We start from the raw sequence: 16813 nt of genomic DNA, 5'->3' as shown, positions 1-16813 counted from the left end.
GATTGCATAACGCGAAGGAGGAGGGCATTAGGCCTACACAACCACATCTGGCAAGTCCTCAAAACTGTGGAGGTGAACGAGGCAGAGAAGAAATGAGTGAAGGAAAGCTTTCCCCGTTTCCAGCTTTTAAAAACTGATTTTCTTTGAATTCAGTCAGGGACTTTGCGAAAAGGACATAGCGCGAATGCTGGCGGGAGGAGAGAGGGAGGACGAAAGAGCCGGGAGGGAAAAAGCCACGCCGCCATTACTTCAGATTGTTTACCAGATGCCCACGGAAGGGGTGCGAGGCCATTTCTTTTACCTCAATCAAGCACTTCTCTGCGAAATGGGCCCCCATTTAGACTTCAACTCCCATAGTCCCAAATAGTCGGTTAGTGATTGTGGGAGTTGTAGTCCAAATGGGGACCCATTTTGTTTTCTCATGATATGACCAAAGTACAACTGGCTTCAGACTTGATTTGCTCTGTTTATTTTTTAGCTGTCCATGGTATCCATAAAACTCCAGCATCATATTTCAAACGAGTCAATTTTCTTCCCATTAGCTTTCCTTACCGTCCAGCTTTCACAACCACAAAAAAAGGAAATACGATTGCATGGGTGACCTAATTTTACGATTCAATGATTTATCTCTACACTTCAGGATCTTGTCTGGTTCCCTCATAGTTACCCTTGGTGTTATAGAGGAAGAGATCACCAGGGCCATTCAGTCCACCCTCTGCCATGATGAAATATACAATGAAAGCACTCCTGACAAATGGTCGTCCAACCTTGGCCCCATCTACACGAACCATTTAAATCAGTGTAGATGAGGATCAGCCCCACAGCGGGCTGCACAGGGCTGATTGACAGTCATGCAGAACATGATGCAGCCTTCCCCCCATTAATCTACATTGGACTTCTATACTATAATAATCACATGCAGCCCTTGGCTACATTTCCCCCAGCTCTGATGTAGCATCCTTTAGTCTTGGATCTTTTCCTTGAGTAGGTTGGACTTGATCATTGCAAAAAATATTATGAATATTGTGTCTCCTGTTGAGTCCTAAAAAGTAAGCTGTTAGAGGAAACAGGTGCACCTGCCCACAACACAAGACTATATTTGGTTTGCTGCTATTATCAGTTCAAGGTCTTGGGCGAGGGGAGAGGAAGGCGAGTCTGGCTGCCAACATGCTCCTGGGCACAGCTGTTACGCGGGTATAAAACATGTGGCATTGGGTGCGATGAAACTCCCTGGGGGCACTAACTGAAATGGCTTTCCTGTGGGCAGTGGCTGCTTACCTCGTCCTCCTTGGCGGCGTCTGGGGTGAGTAAGTAGCAGAAGCGCACCCACAACCAGCTCAAGGTTTGGCTTCCATTGTCGCTTCCTTCCTCTCCTTGGTTCGTGAGGTTGCCCTTGCTTTCCCACAAGACCCATGAGGTGCCATCTCAACAAGGACACTGGCCATCCTATTCAACATCTCTGCACTAAAGGAGAAGAGGCAAACAGTTAAAAGAAAGATAGCTTCTCACTGGGTTGCTGTAAGTTTTCCGGGCTCTATGGACATGTTCCAGAAGCGTTCTCTCCTGATGTTTTGCTGACATCTATGGCAGGCATCCTCAGAGGTTGTGAGGTCTGTTGGAAACTAGGCAAGGGAGGTGTATATATCTATGGAAGGTCCAGGGTGGACTATTCAACAGGAAGAAGGAAACCATAAAAATGAACAAAATCTGGCTGCCAGTATTTTTAAATAGTTTTTATTAAGTGCTTTTAAACATAAAAAGAGTGAGAACCCTAATAGGTATAGAAAAGAAAGAGAAAAGGAGGGGGGTGATGCGAATTGAGAAAAAAGAAAAAAATATAAAAATAATAAAGATTAAAAAAAAACAAAAAAAAAGTGGAAAAGGGAATTTCAGCAGCCGTTGCTTGTTAACCCACTTGCATAGCAAATAGCACCTCTTCTGCACAGCCAACAATAGTAGAGAACCTATTCCCAGTTTTTATTTTGGCAACCTTAGATCATATTGACATGAAAACTGTATTCTTACTGGTGGTTTCTTGATATTCCTAGGCTGTGGGGTCCCTTCGATTAAACCAAGTGTGAGAGATGTAGAGAGAATTGTCAATGGGGAGAATGCGGTGTCGGGTTCATGGCCCTGGCAAGTCTCACTGCAGGTAAGGCGACCGTGCTTTCTAACCTAAGCAATACTTCTGAAACATTCAAGAATGAGTTATTGGAGGACATGCCCTAGAAACATGTTGCAGACACAAGGCCAACTAATTCTCCTAGATAGAAGAATTTGGGGCTATGTAGTCTGGAGTTTCTTTTAAAGCTATTCCTCATTCCTCTCTAGACTGTTTTAGCCATGCCTTTTGCTGAAGAGGGATCTCTTTGGAGAGATCTCAGAAGAAGAAGAAAGATGCACATGTAAAGCCCTTGACTTAGGAATTTCTCCAGATAGTTTTGACAAGCCTTGCAAGATGTGTTGGACTTTTCTTGTTGTTTTAATTCATTTTAATTGGCTTCAGACTGCAAGATACCCAGACTGCATGGGCTCGGGCTGTGGCGCAGGATGGAGAGCAGCTGCAATGAATCACTGCAATGAATCACTCTGACCAGGAGGTCATGAGTTCGAGGCCCGCTCGGAGCCTATGTTTGTCCTGTCTTTGTTCTATGTTAAAAGGCATTGAATGTTTGCCTATATGTGTAATGTGATCCGCCCTGAGTTCCCTTCGAGGTGAGAAGGGCGGAATATAAATGCTGTAAATACATAAATAAATAAATAAATAAGATGATTTAATTTCTTTTTAATCTTTCTCTGATGATACTTTTTATCTATTAATCCCAAACTGAGTAAAACATGGGATGATGATTATACATCCTGCCTTATCTGGTTCTGGTTCCATTTTTGTGGAAAAGCAGGCTTTGATTCATTTTTATGGTACTTAGTGTGAAAAGTAAATGTAAGAACTGACCAATTGGTTTGTTTCATTCAAATTATTTCGTTACCCATTTGGAAAGCTGGGAGACTGTTTGTGTAGCAATTCAGCCCTGGGCAGCCTCAAAGGCATGTCCCAATAGCACAGTGGTTCTCAACCTGTGGGTCCCCAGGTGTTTTGGCCCACAACTCCCAAAAATATGAGCCCGTTTACTAGCTGTTAGGATTTCTGAGAGTTGAAGGCCAAAACATCCAGAGACCCACAGGTTGAGAACCACTGCAATAGCACCATCGCCATGAGATACAGAGCTCTGGAGCTGCACCTTTGTCTTCTCCCTGCATGTCACCCAAATGTTCTCTTCCTTTCTCTTCTTCCAGACTAGCACCGGTTCCCATTTTTGTGGTGGTTCTCTTATAAACGAGAACTGGGTTGCTACCGCTGCACATTGTCAAGTGAGGTAAGAATGGACATTTTGATTTTCTTTCTTGGAGTTATGGGTTGCTAGGAAGGTCTTTTGGACCAGTTTGAAAGAAAGGCAAAGGTAAAGGTTTTCCCCTGACATTAAGTCTAGTCGTGTCCGACTCGGCAGATTGGTGCTCATCTCCATTTCTAAGGCGAAGAGCTGGCATTGTCCGTAGACACCTCCAAGGTCATGTTTTATTGGAAGGTTATTTTGATGGCATCTTTGTTTAAAGCACTTTTTGCACCTAAGATCATAAGGTGGATAAAAATGAAACAGTTCCATTCTGCACGTTAAAGGACGTGACATGAAAGCAAAAGGGAAGAAGAAAGAGGCAAACAAATGCAGTGCCAAACTACTTCACCATACGGACATCTGGCTCCATTTCCATGCACTTCAGAAATGGAGCCCCATGTTAGCCCCATGGATTTAATATAATGCCAAGTTTTAAACTTTGTGTTTTTAAACACTTTGCAACTGTATCCTCGGTTCGCTTCTGACACAATAAATAAACAAGCCCCACGGAGCCCACCACATGATGTAAAGGCATTTCTGGTGGGGCTCTGTTTCTGCAGGGCATGGAAACAGAGCCAGAAGTCCATCTTCAGGAATCAGGTGTTACCCAACTCCGAACCCGAGAAACCAGAGGAATTCGAATCAAAGACAGGGAAAGACGGTAGGGAATGGGGTGAGATGGTTCCCTCTGCTTTCCCCTGCCTGCCTGGTGTAATTTTTTAAATGGCCAACTGGCATTGAGGCAGCCATGGGACCACAGGAAACTAATAGAAGTGGCCGCTCAGCCAAACTAATGGAGTGGGCACTGCTTCCTATCTTTTTCTCTGAAATAGATGGAGAGGTTGCTGCTATTTGCCCGGAGTGGGTGTCTGCCACAGCTACCTCCAACTTTACTCCAAACTAGAGTCAGTCTCATTAGAAATAACAGGACCAATGCAGGTGGTGACTGTAATGAAGTGTGAATTTTTTTAGTTTACAGATGTCATGTTTAATTGTGTTTTAAAAGTCATGTTTAACTGTGTTTTAAAATGGTAAGTATTGGAGTCACCAGTGTGTGGGGGATGGTAGCCAGCTCAGCATTCTGAGGCAGGTTGCCATAGTAACGAGGGCGGAGCCAACCGCCATTTGGAGAAAAAGGAGGGGAAAAGAGTTTAGTCTGTAATTGGAGGAATTGCAGTTAAGACTGATCCTCAGTGAAGGGATCAGGGTGGCTCAAATGGTTGATTTTGAGTCAATTACAATAAGTTTGGTGACTTATTTTAAGGTAGTCTGTTTCCAGATAAGGAACAGATAGGTTGTGACTGAAATTCACAGGGTGACTGCAGTTTAAAGCAGTAGAGAAAGAAGTAATGTTTTAAGAAGTTTGAAACACCTCAATATAGCTTTGCAACTGTTAATCTAAGTGCCTCTAAAAAGAAATTACTGTAACTATTAAGCTTGTGCCTGAATAAACATGTTATTGTTCTTTTTAACATCTCAGTCTCTGGAATCTATATTACCATCAAAAGCAAACAAGAAAGAAGAAAAATAAAATTTAAAAAGTCTCCTCTCTAAGTAGCTAGTGGCTATATCTTCCAATAGTGGTGGCAAGAGTTGATAATCCCCTTAACATCTGGTGGCTGCATTATAAACATCCTTACATCTGGTGGCAGCTTTTAAATAAAACATCTTTAATAACTGGTGGCAGCGGATATAAAATACTAGCTGTGCCCGGCCACGCGTTGCTGTGGCTTTTTTTAGGTGGTTCCGTGACTTAGAGGCAGGGAATCCTTTGTTGGGAGGTGTTAGGTGGCCCTGATTGTTTCCTGGATGGAATTTCTTTGTTTTCAGAGTGTTGCTCTTTATTTTGTGTTTTGAGATGAAAGAGTGATGAGTATCGAATGGGTTTGGACCTTCAAAGAGTGGGTGTTTCCCTGTTTGAGGGGGGGGGAATCCTTTGTTGAGTGTAAGAACGTAGAGACGTGGATGAGGGGTTGTGTTGTTAATTTTCTAGTTTGGGGGGCCTTTAGTTTTGTTGTTTTGCCTGGTGGAGCGACACCATTCTCCTTTTATATATAGAGATATAATAATAATATAAATATAATTAATTAATAGAAACTCATCCACATCTCCGCAATTGGAGTCAGTGGTGGGATTTTTAAAAAGATTTATCCCCCGTCCTGACATCCTTGCAATTTGGTGGCAGCGGTAGGATAAAAAGATTTCCCCCCCTGCCTGAAGGAGCCTCAGCTGTTATTAAAGCTCTTTACAGTGACTAACAAATTCTTTAAGTGGGCCTGTTCTTATTAGGGCTACACTGAATATTTCATAGTGCTGAGTTCTGGATTGTGTGAGAGAAAATTGGAGAGGTCTCTTGTACTTTAAATGGTTATGTAGAAGAAGGGGTTTCAACAGATGTTGCTTGCCACCTACCGGTAGTTGCATAAGGGCAGCGCCCGTTGAAATTCCCTCTTGTACACAGCTATTAAAGCAGTGGTCCTCCAGGTGTTTTGGACTTCAGCCCCCACAATTCCTAAGAGCTGGTAAACTGGCTGGGATTTCTGGGAGTTGAAGTCCAAAAACCTGGAGGTACAAAGGGTGGGAACCACTGCATTGAGGTGTCTCTGGTTTACATTCTAGTGACCCCTTTCTTCATCCTTTTGGACACCCAACCACTCTCATTCTTCAGCTTCAGACAAACTGAGCCAACACATTTGTTCCCAAGGTTGCTCTTAGCCATTAAGGAATAGGTGAACCCTCCCCAATGCTATTGGGCCAGCAGAGCCAGAAAGGAGGGATGACGACAGATGCACTCTAACAATAGGTGAATATGTTCCCCATTGCTGCTTTAGTTTATCTTTTCCCCTCACTCATAAGTGTTTAAACTATGTTATTTGGAGGAAGGGAGACACACATCTGCAAAGGGTGGGCACAATCAAACATACCCTCCTTTTTCCTTCAGAGCCGGATCACATTTTGTTATTCTTGGAGAGTATGACAGAAACTCTGGAGCAGAGCCCATCCAGAGACGGTCCATCGTCAAGGTGAGTCGGCTTAAGAGAAGTAGCCCACTGGACGCTGAATAAACGTACTCTCGGAGGAGCATCTAAGTGTATTGGCTTTAAATATTTATGTTTTTCACTGTTTTTATTTTTTACACAATATTATTATTTTTAAAACTTTGGTCAACTCATATTTGAGCTTAATATTTTCTAAATTAGTGTATGTCGCTTTGAATCCCATCTGAGCAGAAAAGCCTACGGAGAAATTCATTCAACCAATAAGTATAAATAAGTAATACATTTTATATTTTGAGACTGAATTTCTTCTATAAAGCTAGAAAAGATATAAAGAGAACTTGACTGTGCATTGTCCCTCAATATTCTTGGGAATTGTTTCAATCCCTGGATAAAGGCTTGGGAGACTTTCATTGCCCAACAGGGTCAACACAGTACAGTGTAAGCTCAACTTAAGAGCATCCCACCTTAATCACATTTTGATTTAAGAGTAGTCGCTTAGCCTTGGTTTTGCTTTGACATAAGAGCAGCATTTTGAGTTAAGAGCTAGTTCCAGAGGGAGTGCTACTGCCAGAGTAGAGGACTTTGGGCTTTAAAGGGAGCATCTATACAAACATACGATAGTCTGTGTACAAAGAAAATGTGTCCAAATAACATATATTATTAAAGTTTCCCGTACAAAGCTCAATTTGGCCGTGCCCGACAAAATGAAAAGGAGCAACAGCTCTAACACAAAAGTTATTCAAGTCTGGTATTGGTTCCAATGTATATAGGCTTCAGGGATACATAGTCAATGAAAATATCTTCCAAAGAATTTAAACAGATGGTTGGTTGTGTTGCTGTATACTGGAATGAAGAAAATAATGATGGAGCACCGCTCTCAAAAAAAGTTTTCGAAAGTAAAGTCCAAATAAATCCCAAGTCTACAGGGGTCCCGGCTATTTTTGTACCCTGTTTCAGGGAGAAAATCCCCTTCTTCAGGAGTTGTTATACTCAGCAACAATGAATTTTTATCTAAAACAAAACATAGAGTAACAAGTATTTTACCAGCAGTATTAACAGAAGTAAAGGTAACCCATATAACAATATTATACTTGCATAGTGCCTAATTGCTTTCACTAAGTGACTCTGCTTGTGGTGATTTCAACTGCGAGTGATTCTGTAGGTTCATTCAAAGGTTTTTAAAGAGTACTTGGTAATTTAAAGGAAACAGCTAAAATTAAGTGATTCATTAAGTCCCTGAGGGGAAAAGGTTTTAAACTTAAAGATCCAGTACATTTCCCTTTGGGATAATAGTTTTTCCAAGTCCATGTAAGGTTTTTGAGTAATGCATTCCAGAGCACAAAATTTAAATGAGGTAGATGAATGCTTGTATTGAGTGAAGTGTGAATATAAAAGAGATTCTGTAAATAAATTTTTGATTCTGGATTTATGTTCAGAGATTCTAATTCTCAAGGGTCTGGTTGTCTTTCCGATATACCATCACAGTCACATGTAAAGAGGTAGATTACATTGCTGCTATTACAAGTGGAAAAATGTTTTAGTGTGGTACCCACTTTGTTCCTATAATTATATATCTCCTTGGTCTTCCAAGATTGAGGACAACACTTACAGTGACCACAAGGTTAATGGCCTCTCAGGGTGCTCTTCGGTGTACTAATGGGAGTGATTAAATCTGTATGGATTAAAAATTCTCTAATATTTTTAGTACGTCTGTTTCCAAAAATAGGTAATTTATCGCAACCTGAAATATCTTGAAGAAGATGCCAGTGCTTTTTTATAATTTGGATTATGTGTTTGGAGTAATGCAACAATTCTTGTGTCCAGATCATTTGATTTTTAGTTGGTTTAGCAGATTCTTTCAGTGTTCATTAGAGCCTTTTTGATTACATGTTTAGGATAGCCTCTACTTCTACTTCATTCATGAAAGCCTTACCTTAAGCCAGGAGTTTAGAAGTAGAGGCTATCCTAAACATGTCATCAAAACGGCATTAATTAAAGCTGAAAAAACTGATAGAACCACCCTACTGAAAGAATCTGCTAAACCAACTAAAAATCAAATTATCTGGACACAAGAATTATCGCATTACTCAGAGCCTGTTTGTCTTGTCTTTGTTCTATGTTAAAAAGGCATTGAATGTTTGCCTATATGTGTAATGTGATCCGCCCTGAGTCCCCTTCGGGGTGAGAAGGGCGGAATAGAAATGCTGTAAATAAATAAATAAATAAATACATTTAAGGGTCCAGAAGGGAAGGAGACCTCTGGGATCTCTGGCTGTGCCCATCACACCTTTATGTTATGTTTTCCAGGCCATTACTCACCCCAGCTGGGACAGCAGAAACCTGAACAATGATATCACCCTGCTGAAACTGTCTTCTCCGGCTCAGTTGAATGCTCGCGTGTCTCCAGTCTGCCTGGCTTCTTCCACAGAGACTCTGCCGTCAGGGCTGAAGTGCGTCACCACCGGCTGGGGCCGGACCAGTGGAACTGGTATGTGGGCCTCTATGGGGTGCATCCAGCTGGAGAAATGCAAAGCCAAAAGGAGAATACACAAGCTAAACTACAAAAATAGAAGTAACTTATATACTCGAGTATAAGCCGACCCGAATATAAGCCGAGGCACCTCATTTTATCACAAAAAACTGGGATAACTTATTGACTCGAGTATAAGCCGAGGGTGGGAAATGCAGCAGTTATGGGTAAATTTCAAAATAAAAATAGATACCAATAAAATTTAATTAATTGATGCATCAGTAGGTTAAATGTTTTTGAATATTTACCGTATTTCAAAGAAAAACAATAAACTAGCTCTATAAGTGGAAAAGTAGGGGCAACAAAAACAATATGGTATCAACAATAAACTAATAATAATAATAATAATAATAATAATAATAATAATAATAACAACAACAACAACAACAACAATAATACAGTAGAGTCTCACTTATCCAACACTCGCTTATCCAACGTTCTGGATTATCCAACGCATTTTTGTAGTCAATGTTTTCAATACATCATGATATTTTGGTGCTAAATTCGTAAATACAGTAATTACTACATAGCATTACTGCGTGTTGAACTACTTTTTCTGTCAAATTTGTTGTATAACATGATGTTTTGGTACGTAATTTGTAAAATCATAACCTAATTTGATGTTTAATAGGCTTCTCCTTAATCTCTCCTTATTATCCAACATATTCGCTTATCCAACGTTCTGCCGGCCCGTTTATGTTGGATAAGTGAGACTCTACTGTAATAATAATAATAATAATAATAATAATAATAATAATAATAATAATAATAATAATAAGATTGAACTTCAGAGACTATGGCAGAAACCAGTGCAGGTGGTCCCAGTGGTGATTGGCACATTGGGTGCCGTGCCAAAAGATCTCAGCCGGCATTTGGAAACCATAGACATTGACAAAATCACGATCTGCCAACTGCAAAAGGCCACCCTACTGGGATCTGCACACATCATCCGAAAATACATCACACAGTCCTAGACACTTGGGAAGTGTTCAACTTGTGATTTTGTGATACGAAATCTAGCATATCTATCTTGTTTGCTGTATCATAATAAAATAATAATAAAAACTTCATTTGGATCCCACCCTCAAATCATAACTTATTGACTCGAGTATAAGCCGAGGGTGAGAAATGCAGCAGTTATGGGTAAATTTCAAAATAAAAATAGATGCCAATAAAATTTCATTAATCAAGGCATCAGTAGGTTAAATGTTTTTGAATATTTACCGTATTTCAAAGAAAAGCAATAAACTAGCTCTATAAGTGGAAAAGTAGGGGGCAACAAAAACAATATGGTATCAACAATAACCTAATAATAATAATAGTAATAATAATAATAATAATAATAATAATAATAATAAAAACTTCATTTGGATCCCACCCTATCTCCCCATGGGGACTCAGGCCGGCTTCCAACATAGTAACAGGCAAACATTCAATGCTTATATAAACAATGCAGAGCTAGATATAGATCTATAATTATAGATACTAATTTCACATATGCATTTCCCCCTGAAACGTTTGCAAATTCCTCTGTGTGTGTGTGTGCGTGCATTTCCCCTACAATATTTGCAAGCCCTATATATCTATCTAGACATGACTATATATATTTGTGTGTTCAAGATCTATTTGTTTCATAAAGATGTGCTCCCCGTGAGGAGGGAAAGTGTTAGAATTTGCTAATAGATTAATACAGTTGCCTCCATTCTCCTTGAACTAACTCTAAGAACTATATTGAGGAGCACCTAGAGCAGGGCTTTCCAAACTGTGTGTGCCGGCTGCATTGTAGAGGTGTGTCATGCAAATGTAATGAGAAATGAAAAAACCCTTGGAAAAGTATGCCATTATCTTAAAGATCATGTATGTTTAAAAATATAAATGAAAGGTTCTTATACGTTGTGTCCCCATAAATTTCATTACTACAATGCATGTATCTGTCCCTATCTCTTATAAGGGGTTGGCTTAACCCCTGGTTTGCTAGTAAAACAGAATTACTGTGTTGTTGTATGTCTTTCAGGCTGTGTGGCCATGTTCCAGAAGTATTCTCTCCTGATGTTTCACCCACATCTATGGCAGGCATCCTCAGAGGTTGTGAGGTATGGAATAAACGATGTAAGTAAAGGAAAGAATATATATCTGTGGAGAGTCCAGGGTGTGGCAAGAGTCCTTTGTCACTGGGAAGCCAGTATTAATGTTTCAGTTAATCACAACAGAAAGGAAGAAACCATGAAAATGAACAAAATCTGGCTACCAGTATTAAAAAACTCTAAAATCAAAACAGTAGATGCGAACCAACACTCTGAGGGCAGAGGGCAGCTAATGACTGAACAAAGGATCCCCCAGGCAAGAGACAAAAACCTTTCCAATGCTAATTAGGGTGATTAACTGAAACATTAATGCTGGCTTCCCAGTGACAAAGGACTCTTGCCACACCCTGCACTCTCCACAGATATATATTCTTTCCTTTCCTTACTTAGTTTATCCATACCTCACAACCTCTGAGGATGCCTGCCATAGATGTGGGTGAAACGTCAGGAGAGAATACTTCTGGAACATGACCACACAGCCCGAAAAACATACAACAACCCTGTGATCCCGGACATGAAAGCCTTCGACAACACAGAATTACTGTGCAGGTCTAAAAGGTGTGTCACCAATATAAAATGTTTGGAAAGCTCTAACCTAGAGAATAGAATAGGCATGGGCAAACTTCAGCCTTCCAGGTGTTTTGGAATTCAACTCCCACAATTCCTAACAGCCTACCAGCTATTAGGAATTGTGGGAATTGAAGTCAAAAACACCAGGAGGGTCGAAGTTTGCCCATGCCTGGGAACACAGAGGAGGGAAAGCATAAGAAAGTTGCTAGAACACGCTAGTCCTTCTTTTGAACCCGGGTCTGACCATTCCCATCTGGGATTTTCTTGTTTCACCAGCAAGTGGCTCTGCAGTCAGGCTGCAACAAGTGGCTCTTCCATTGGTGACAGTGAATCAGTGCCAGCAATACTGGGGCAGCCGCATCACCAGTTCCATGATCTGTGCTGGTGGGGCTGGTGCCTCCTCCTGCCAGGTAAGAGTGCCATAGTAACAATAGAAATCTTGTTGCAACATGTTTTTCAAAGAGAGGGTCTTGCAATCTTGGCCTCATTTCAACTGCTCTCGGATCAAACTGAAAGGAAGTTCTTTTTGCAATCAAGCCAAATCTGTTCCGGGGAGTCTATCCACCTCTACTCCAGGATCTAGTGTCACGAACTGCAGTGAAGAGGGCAGGAAGTTTCTCTTCTTTCCTGGGTGCTTTGATTGTGCTCTTTCCTGAATGGCAGGCAGTTGAACTAGATGACCCCTGTGGTCTCTTCCAGCTCTATTATTCTATTATTCTACTAGCTGTGCCCGGCCACGCGTTGCTGTGGCGAAGTATGGTGGTATGGGAAATAAAGTATTGAGGAATTGGTGGTAGTTAGGTAAAGGGTAAAGGTTTTCCCCTGACATTAAGTTCAGTCATGTCTGACTTCGGGGGGTCTCCATTTCTAAGCCAAAGAGCTGGCATTGTTCGTAGACTCCTCCAAGGTCATGTGGCTGGCATGACTGCATGGAGCGCCATTACCTTCTCGCCGGAGCAGTACCTATTCATGTACTCTCATTTGCATGTTTTTGAACTTTAGGGTTGGCAGAAGCTGCCTAAGTGAGGCCTAACTCTGCCTGTCCCCTGGGCTGAGTGGGTTGCTAGGAGACCAAGTGGGCTGAGCTTATTTATTTATTTATTCATTTCCAATATTTCTATCCCGCCCTTCTCACCCGAAGGGACTCAGGGCGGCGTACAATTGGCAACAATTCGATGCCGATACATCATTAAAAACAACAACATATTAAAATATATTGCTTAGCCTTCTAACTGGCAGCAATTGGATAAAAACAATTATCCCTCTCCCTCTAATTAGGACTTTATTTTTCTTTTCTTTTTGTTGTATCAACCTGGAGGCGTGGATGATGGGTTGTGTTGTCAAATTTCGAGGTTGGGGGGCCTTTAGTTTTGTTGTTTTGTCGGTCGCTGGGATTCCATCACTCTTTTATATATATAGATGACACTGCCTTTTACTTAGGCTTAAGGCTTATGTTCCCCCACCCCCCAGAAACTATAATGGGGAGACAATAAGAATAATGTCTTTACCAATGGCCATCTAGATGCCTACAGTAAACGTACAAAGATAAGAAAGCAAATAGCCTTCCCTTGCTAATTGTCCCCAGAATTATGGAGATTACATTTAAGTGTTCTTATTAAATAATCTGTATAGCTACCACTGGGAACATGTGGCCCTCCAGATGTTGGACTGGAAATTCTATCCGTACAGACCAGTTCAGCCAGCGGTGAGGCTTTGTGGGACTTGCAGTCTAACAATATCCATGCACAAAAGAAAGATAGCAGAATGTTTTGGGGGAACCCATTGTTCCTAATCATCATCATCATCATCATCATCATCATCATCATCATCATCATTATTATTATTATTATTATTATTATTATTATGACACAGCAAACAAGATAGATATGCTGGATTTCATATCACAAAATCACAAGTCGAACACTTCCCAAGTGTCTAGGACTGTGTGATGTATTTTCGGATGATGCGCGCAGATCCCAGCAGGGTGGCCTTTTGCAGCTGGCAGATCGTAATTTTGAAATGTCTATTGTTTCCAAATGCCGGCTGAGATCTTTTGGCACGGCACCCAGTGTGCCCATCCCCACCGGGACCACCTGCACTGGTTTCTGCCAGAGTCTTTGAAGTTCAGTCTTGAGGTCCTGATAGCGGCTGATTTTTTCCTGTTGTTTTTCATCAATGCGACTGTCACCTGGGATGGCAACATCAATGATCCAAACCTTGTTCTTTTCCACAACTGTGATGTCTGGTGTGTTGTGTTCCAGAACTTTGTCAGTCTGGATTAGGAAGTCCCACTATCTTTGCGTGCTCATTTTCCAATACTTTTGCAGGTTTGTGATCCAACCAGTTCTTTGCTGCTGGGAGGTGGGACTTGAGGCATAAGTTCCAATGAATCATTTGGGCCACATAGTTGTGCCTCTGTTTGTAGTCTGTCTGTGCGATTTTCTTACAGCAGCTGAGGATACGATCAATGGTTTCATCAGTTTCCTTGCACAGTCTGCATTTTGGGTCATCAGCTGATTTTTCGATCTTGGCCTGAATTGCCTTTGTCCTGATGGCTTGCTCCTGGGCTGCAAGGATCAGGCCTTCTGTCTCCTTCTTCAGGGTCCCATTCGTGAGCCAGAGCCAGGTCTTCTCCTTATCAGCTTATTATTATTATTATTATTATTATTATTATTATTATTATTATTATTATTATTGCTACATTTATATGCCGCCCTTCTCACCCCGAAGGGGACTCAGAGCGGCTTACAAATTAAATTTACATACAATATTATATTAGCATAGTACAATACTGGTAGTAAATTACTATATTGTACTGTAACAATATATTGTAATATTATTAGTAATATTACATGTAAAATATAATATATAACTAATTTTATTATATTGTATTATTAGTATTATATCATATCTATCTTTATAACATAGCCCTGGAGAAAAGGGGGAAATCCAAAAACAGTTTAGTGAGGATGCAGAACGTCCACAGTATGTTGGAGAGTAAAATATGACAAAGCAAATGAGTCAATGGAACAGAATACTGACTCTGAACGGGAGCATTTCACATTCCATCATTTTGTTCCATGTCTCGGTGGGCATGTCCTACAACCATCCGTAGTGCATGAATGTGTCCATTTAAAAAAACTCAGTACAACAAAAACAACCAATAGCAAATCCATATAGTTTAGGTAGGATTGGCCTTGTACAATCAGCCCTCACAGGCCTGTTAAAGCAGAAAGGTCTTCATCTCCCTGCAGAGTACAATGACTCAAAGGTGTGGTGGAAAATGGCAGAGTTTGCTCACATGGTCAGATATATAAATATCTAAATATATGGCTCTCAACGTGCATTCGACCCCCTCCCACAGAGCAATAGACGAGAATCTGTCTTCCTAATGCAGCTCCCTCAAAATGCTGCAAACTCTCCTGGGTCTAAGTATTGCTAATGTTAAGCCCTACCATTTACATACAGCTTTCCTTAAGCTCACAATGTATTCACATACATTATCCCATTAATCCTTAAAATACATGGATAGCCAGAATTATTTCCTATGTAATATAGATTAGAAGGAGCCACAGGGCAAGATTGGTAGTTGAAGTAGAGCTCAAAACAATGACAACTACTCAGTACTCAGTTTCTTAAACAAATGGCTGAAGGTGACCAAACAGGAACAGAAACATATTCATTTCTAAATGGTAAACACTGCCTCTTTTCTAGGAATGGTGCTGCAGATTGCGTTTTTGCCATTTGCCATCACTTTCACATGACAAAAAACCATTCATTTGATAATTTATTTCAACAAGGACTGTCTTTTAATTTGTCTAGGTACTCCTCTACCGTTAAAACAGGGGAAATACATGTGTTTGTTAATGTTTCTATTTCCAATTCTTTTTATTTATGTATACAGTAGAGTCTCACTTATCCAACATAAACGGGCCAGCAGAACGTTGGATAAGCGAATACGTTGGATAACAAGAAGAGATTCAGGAGAAGCTTATTAAACATCAAATTAGGTTATGATTTTACAAATTAAGCAGCAAAACATCATGTTATACAACAAATTTGATGAAAAAAGTAGTTCAATAGGCAGTAATGCTACGTAGTAATTACTGTATTTATGAATGTAGTACCAAAATATCGCGATGTATTGAAAACATTGACTACAAAAATGCGCTGGATAATCCAGAACGTTGGATAAGTGAGGCTCTACTGTAGTTAAATTGAATAATCTTAAATGTGTCTGCAGGTTTTTGATGATGATAATAATAATAAAAATTAAAAAATGGATTTGCTAAAGTAAAGGCCAGTCTTTTAACAAACAAAACACCAGTTTAACCACATAATCAAATTATTGGCATTTGGCAAATGGTTGACAAATAAATTAAAACAGCCAGGTCACCCCATTTTTTCTTTTCTTTTAGGGTGATTCTGGTGGGCCTCTTGTGTGTCAGAAGGGATCAACGTGGACCTTAATTGGGATCGTCTCCTGGGGCACCACCAACTGCAATGTTAGGACCCCTGCCATCTACACCCGTGTTTCTAAATTCCGCAGCTGGATCGAGCAAGTGGTAGCATACAACTGAAGACAAGCCTGAGGAGCATCAGGCTACAAGTCATGATGCCCATGCTATTCCCGTCCAGGGAAATGTATGGGATGAACATCTGGCTAGTGGGAGCCATAGCAGCACCCGTATCTTTCCTTGCAAGCAATAAAAGAAATTTTCCTTGCAACCCTTGTTGTCATGTGCATTGCTGCAGTATCCCACTGCTCAGACAAAGAATGTAAAGATGTCCTTTGTAAATCAACAAAGAATCTGAAGCCCTCTGTTGCCTTGGGGCAGTTCCTCACTTTTCTTCCTCGTCAGCTAGAAATATATCTGGAAGAAATCTCTCTATATAAAAGCATACCTGTCTCTGACTGTTTGTGCCACACAAAGGCTGTTACTACGTGAAGTGGCCCTGTGATTTATTTATTTACTAGCTTGGGGACCCGGCGATGCCCGGGTCATTTGAGAATGGTATTATTTGTCTTTTAATGTTATGTATTCTGTTTGGAGTGGGTGAACTACAATTCCCAGAATCGTGGCTGAATCCTTCACAAACCCTGCCAGTATTATAAGTGGGCCATTTTGGGCGTGTGTACCAGGTGTGGTGCAGTACTCTCTGGATGGGGGTGAACTACTGCAACTTCCAGATTCCTGGGGCAATTGCCCCAAAATATCTATCAGTATCCACAGCAGG

At 40.7% G+C, this 16813-nt stretch overlaps 1 protein-coding gene across 1 annotated transcript; it reads left to right on the top strand.

Annotated features, from left to right (window-relative positions):
- Positions 1-404: 404 nt before the first annotated feature.
- Positions 405-16303, top strand: ctrl (chymotrypsin like). Its single transcript, XM_003225352.4, has 7 exons — positions 405-1303; positions 2049-2152; positions 3295-3374; positions 6334-6415; positions 8699-8879; positions 11852-11985; positions 15994-16303. The coding sequence occupies exons 1-7, from the start codon at positions 1249-1251 to the stop codon at positions 16153-16155; spliced, it is 798 nt and encodes a 265-aa protein (XP_003225400.1). The 5' UTR covers positions 405-1248; the 3' UTR covers positions 16156-16303.
- Positions 16304-16813: the final 510 nt, after the last annotated feature.

Source organism: Anolis carolinensis, unplaced genomic scaffold, assembly GCF_035594765.1.
Source record: "Anolis carolinensis isolate JA03-04 unplaced genomic scaffold, rAnoCar3.1.pri scaffold_9, whole genome shotgun sequence".
Taxonomy (NCBI): domain Eukaryota; kingdom Metazoa; phylum Chordata; class Lepidosauria; order Squamata; family Dactyloidae; genus Anolis; species Anolis carolinensis.
The sequence above is the reverse complement of the archived record's forward strand: the minus strand, read 5'-3'. Positions and strand labels throughout refer to the sequence as shown.

What these genes read in the sequence shown, in the direction of transcription:
- ctrl (XM_003225352.4), top strand. Translation starts at nt 1,249, where the DNA reads ATGGCTTTCCTGTGGGCAGTGGCTGCTTACCTCGTCCTCCTTGGCGGC. An exon ending in CCTCCTTGGCGGCGTCTGGG is followed by an intron (nt 1,304 to 2,048) that starts GTGAGTAAGTAG and finishes TGATATTCCTAG; the next exon opens with GCTGTGGGGTCCCTTCGATT. An exon ending in GGGCCGGACCAGTGGAACTG is followed by an intron (nt 8,880 to 11,851) that starts GTATGTGGGCCT and finishes TTGTTTCACCAG; the next exon opens with CAAGTGGCTCTGCAGTCAGG.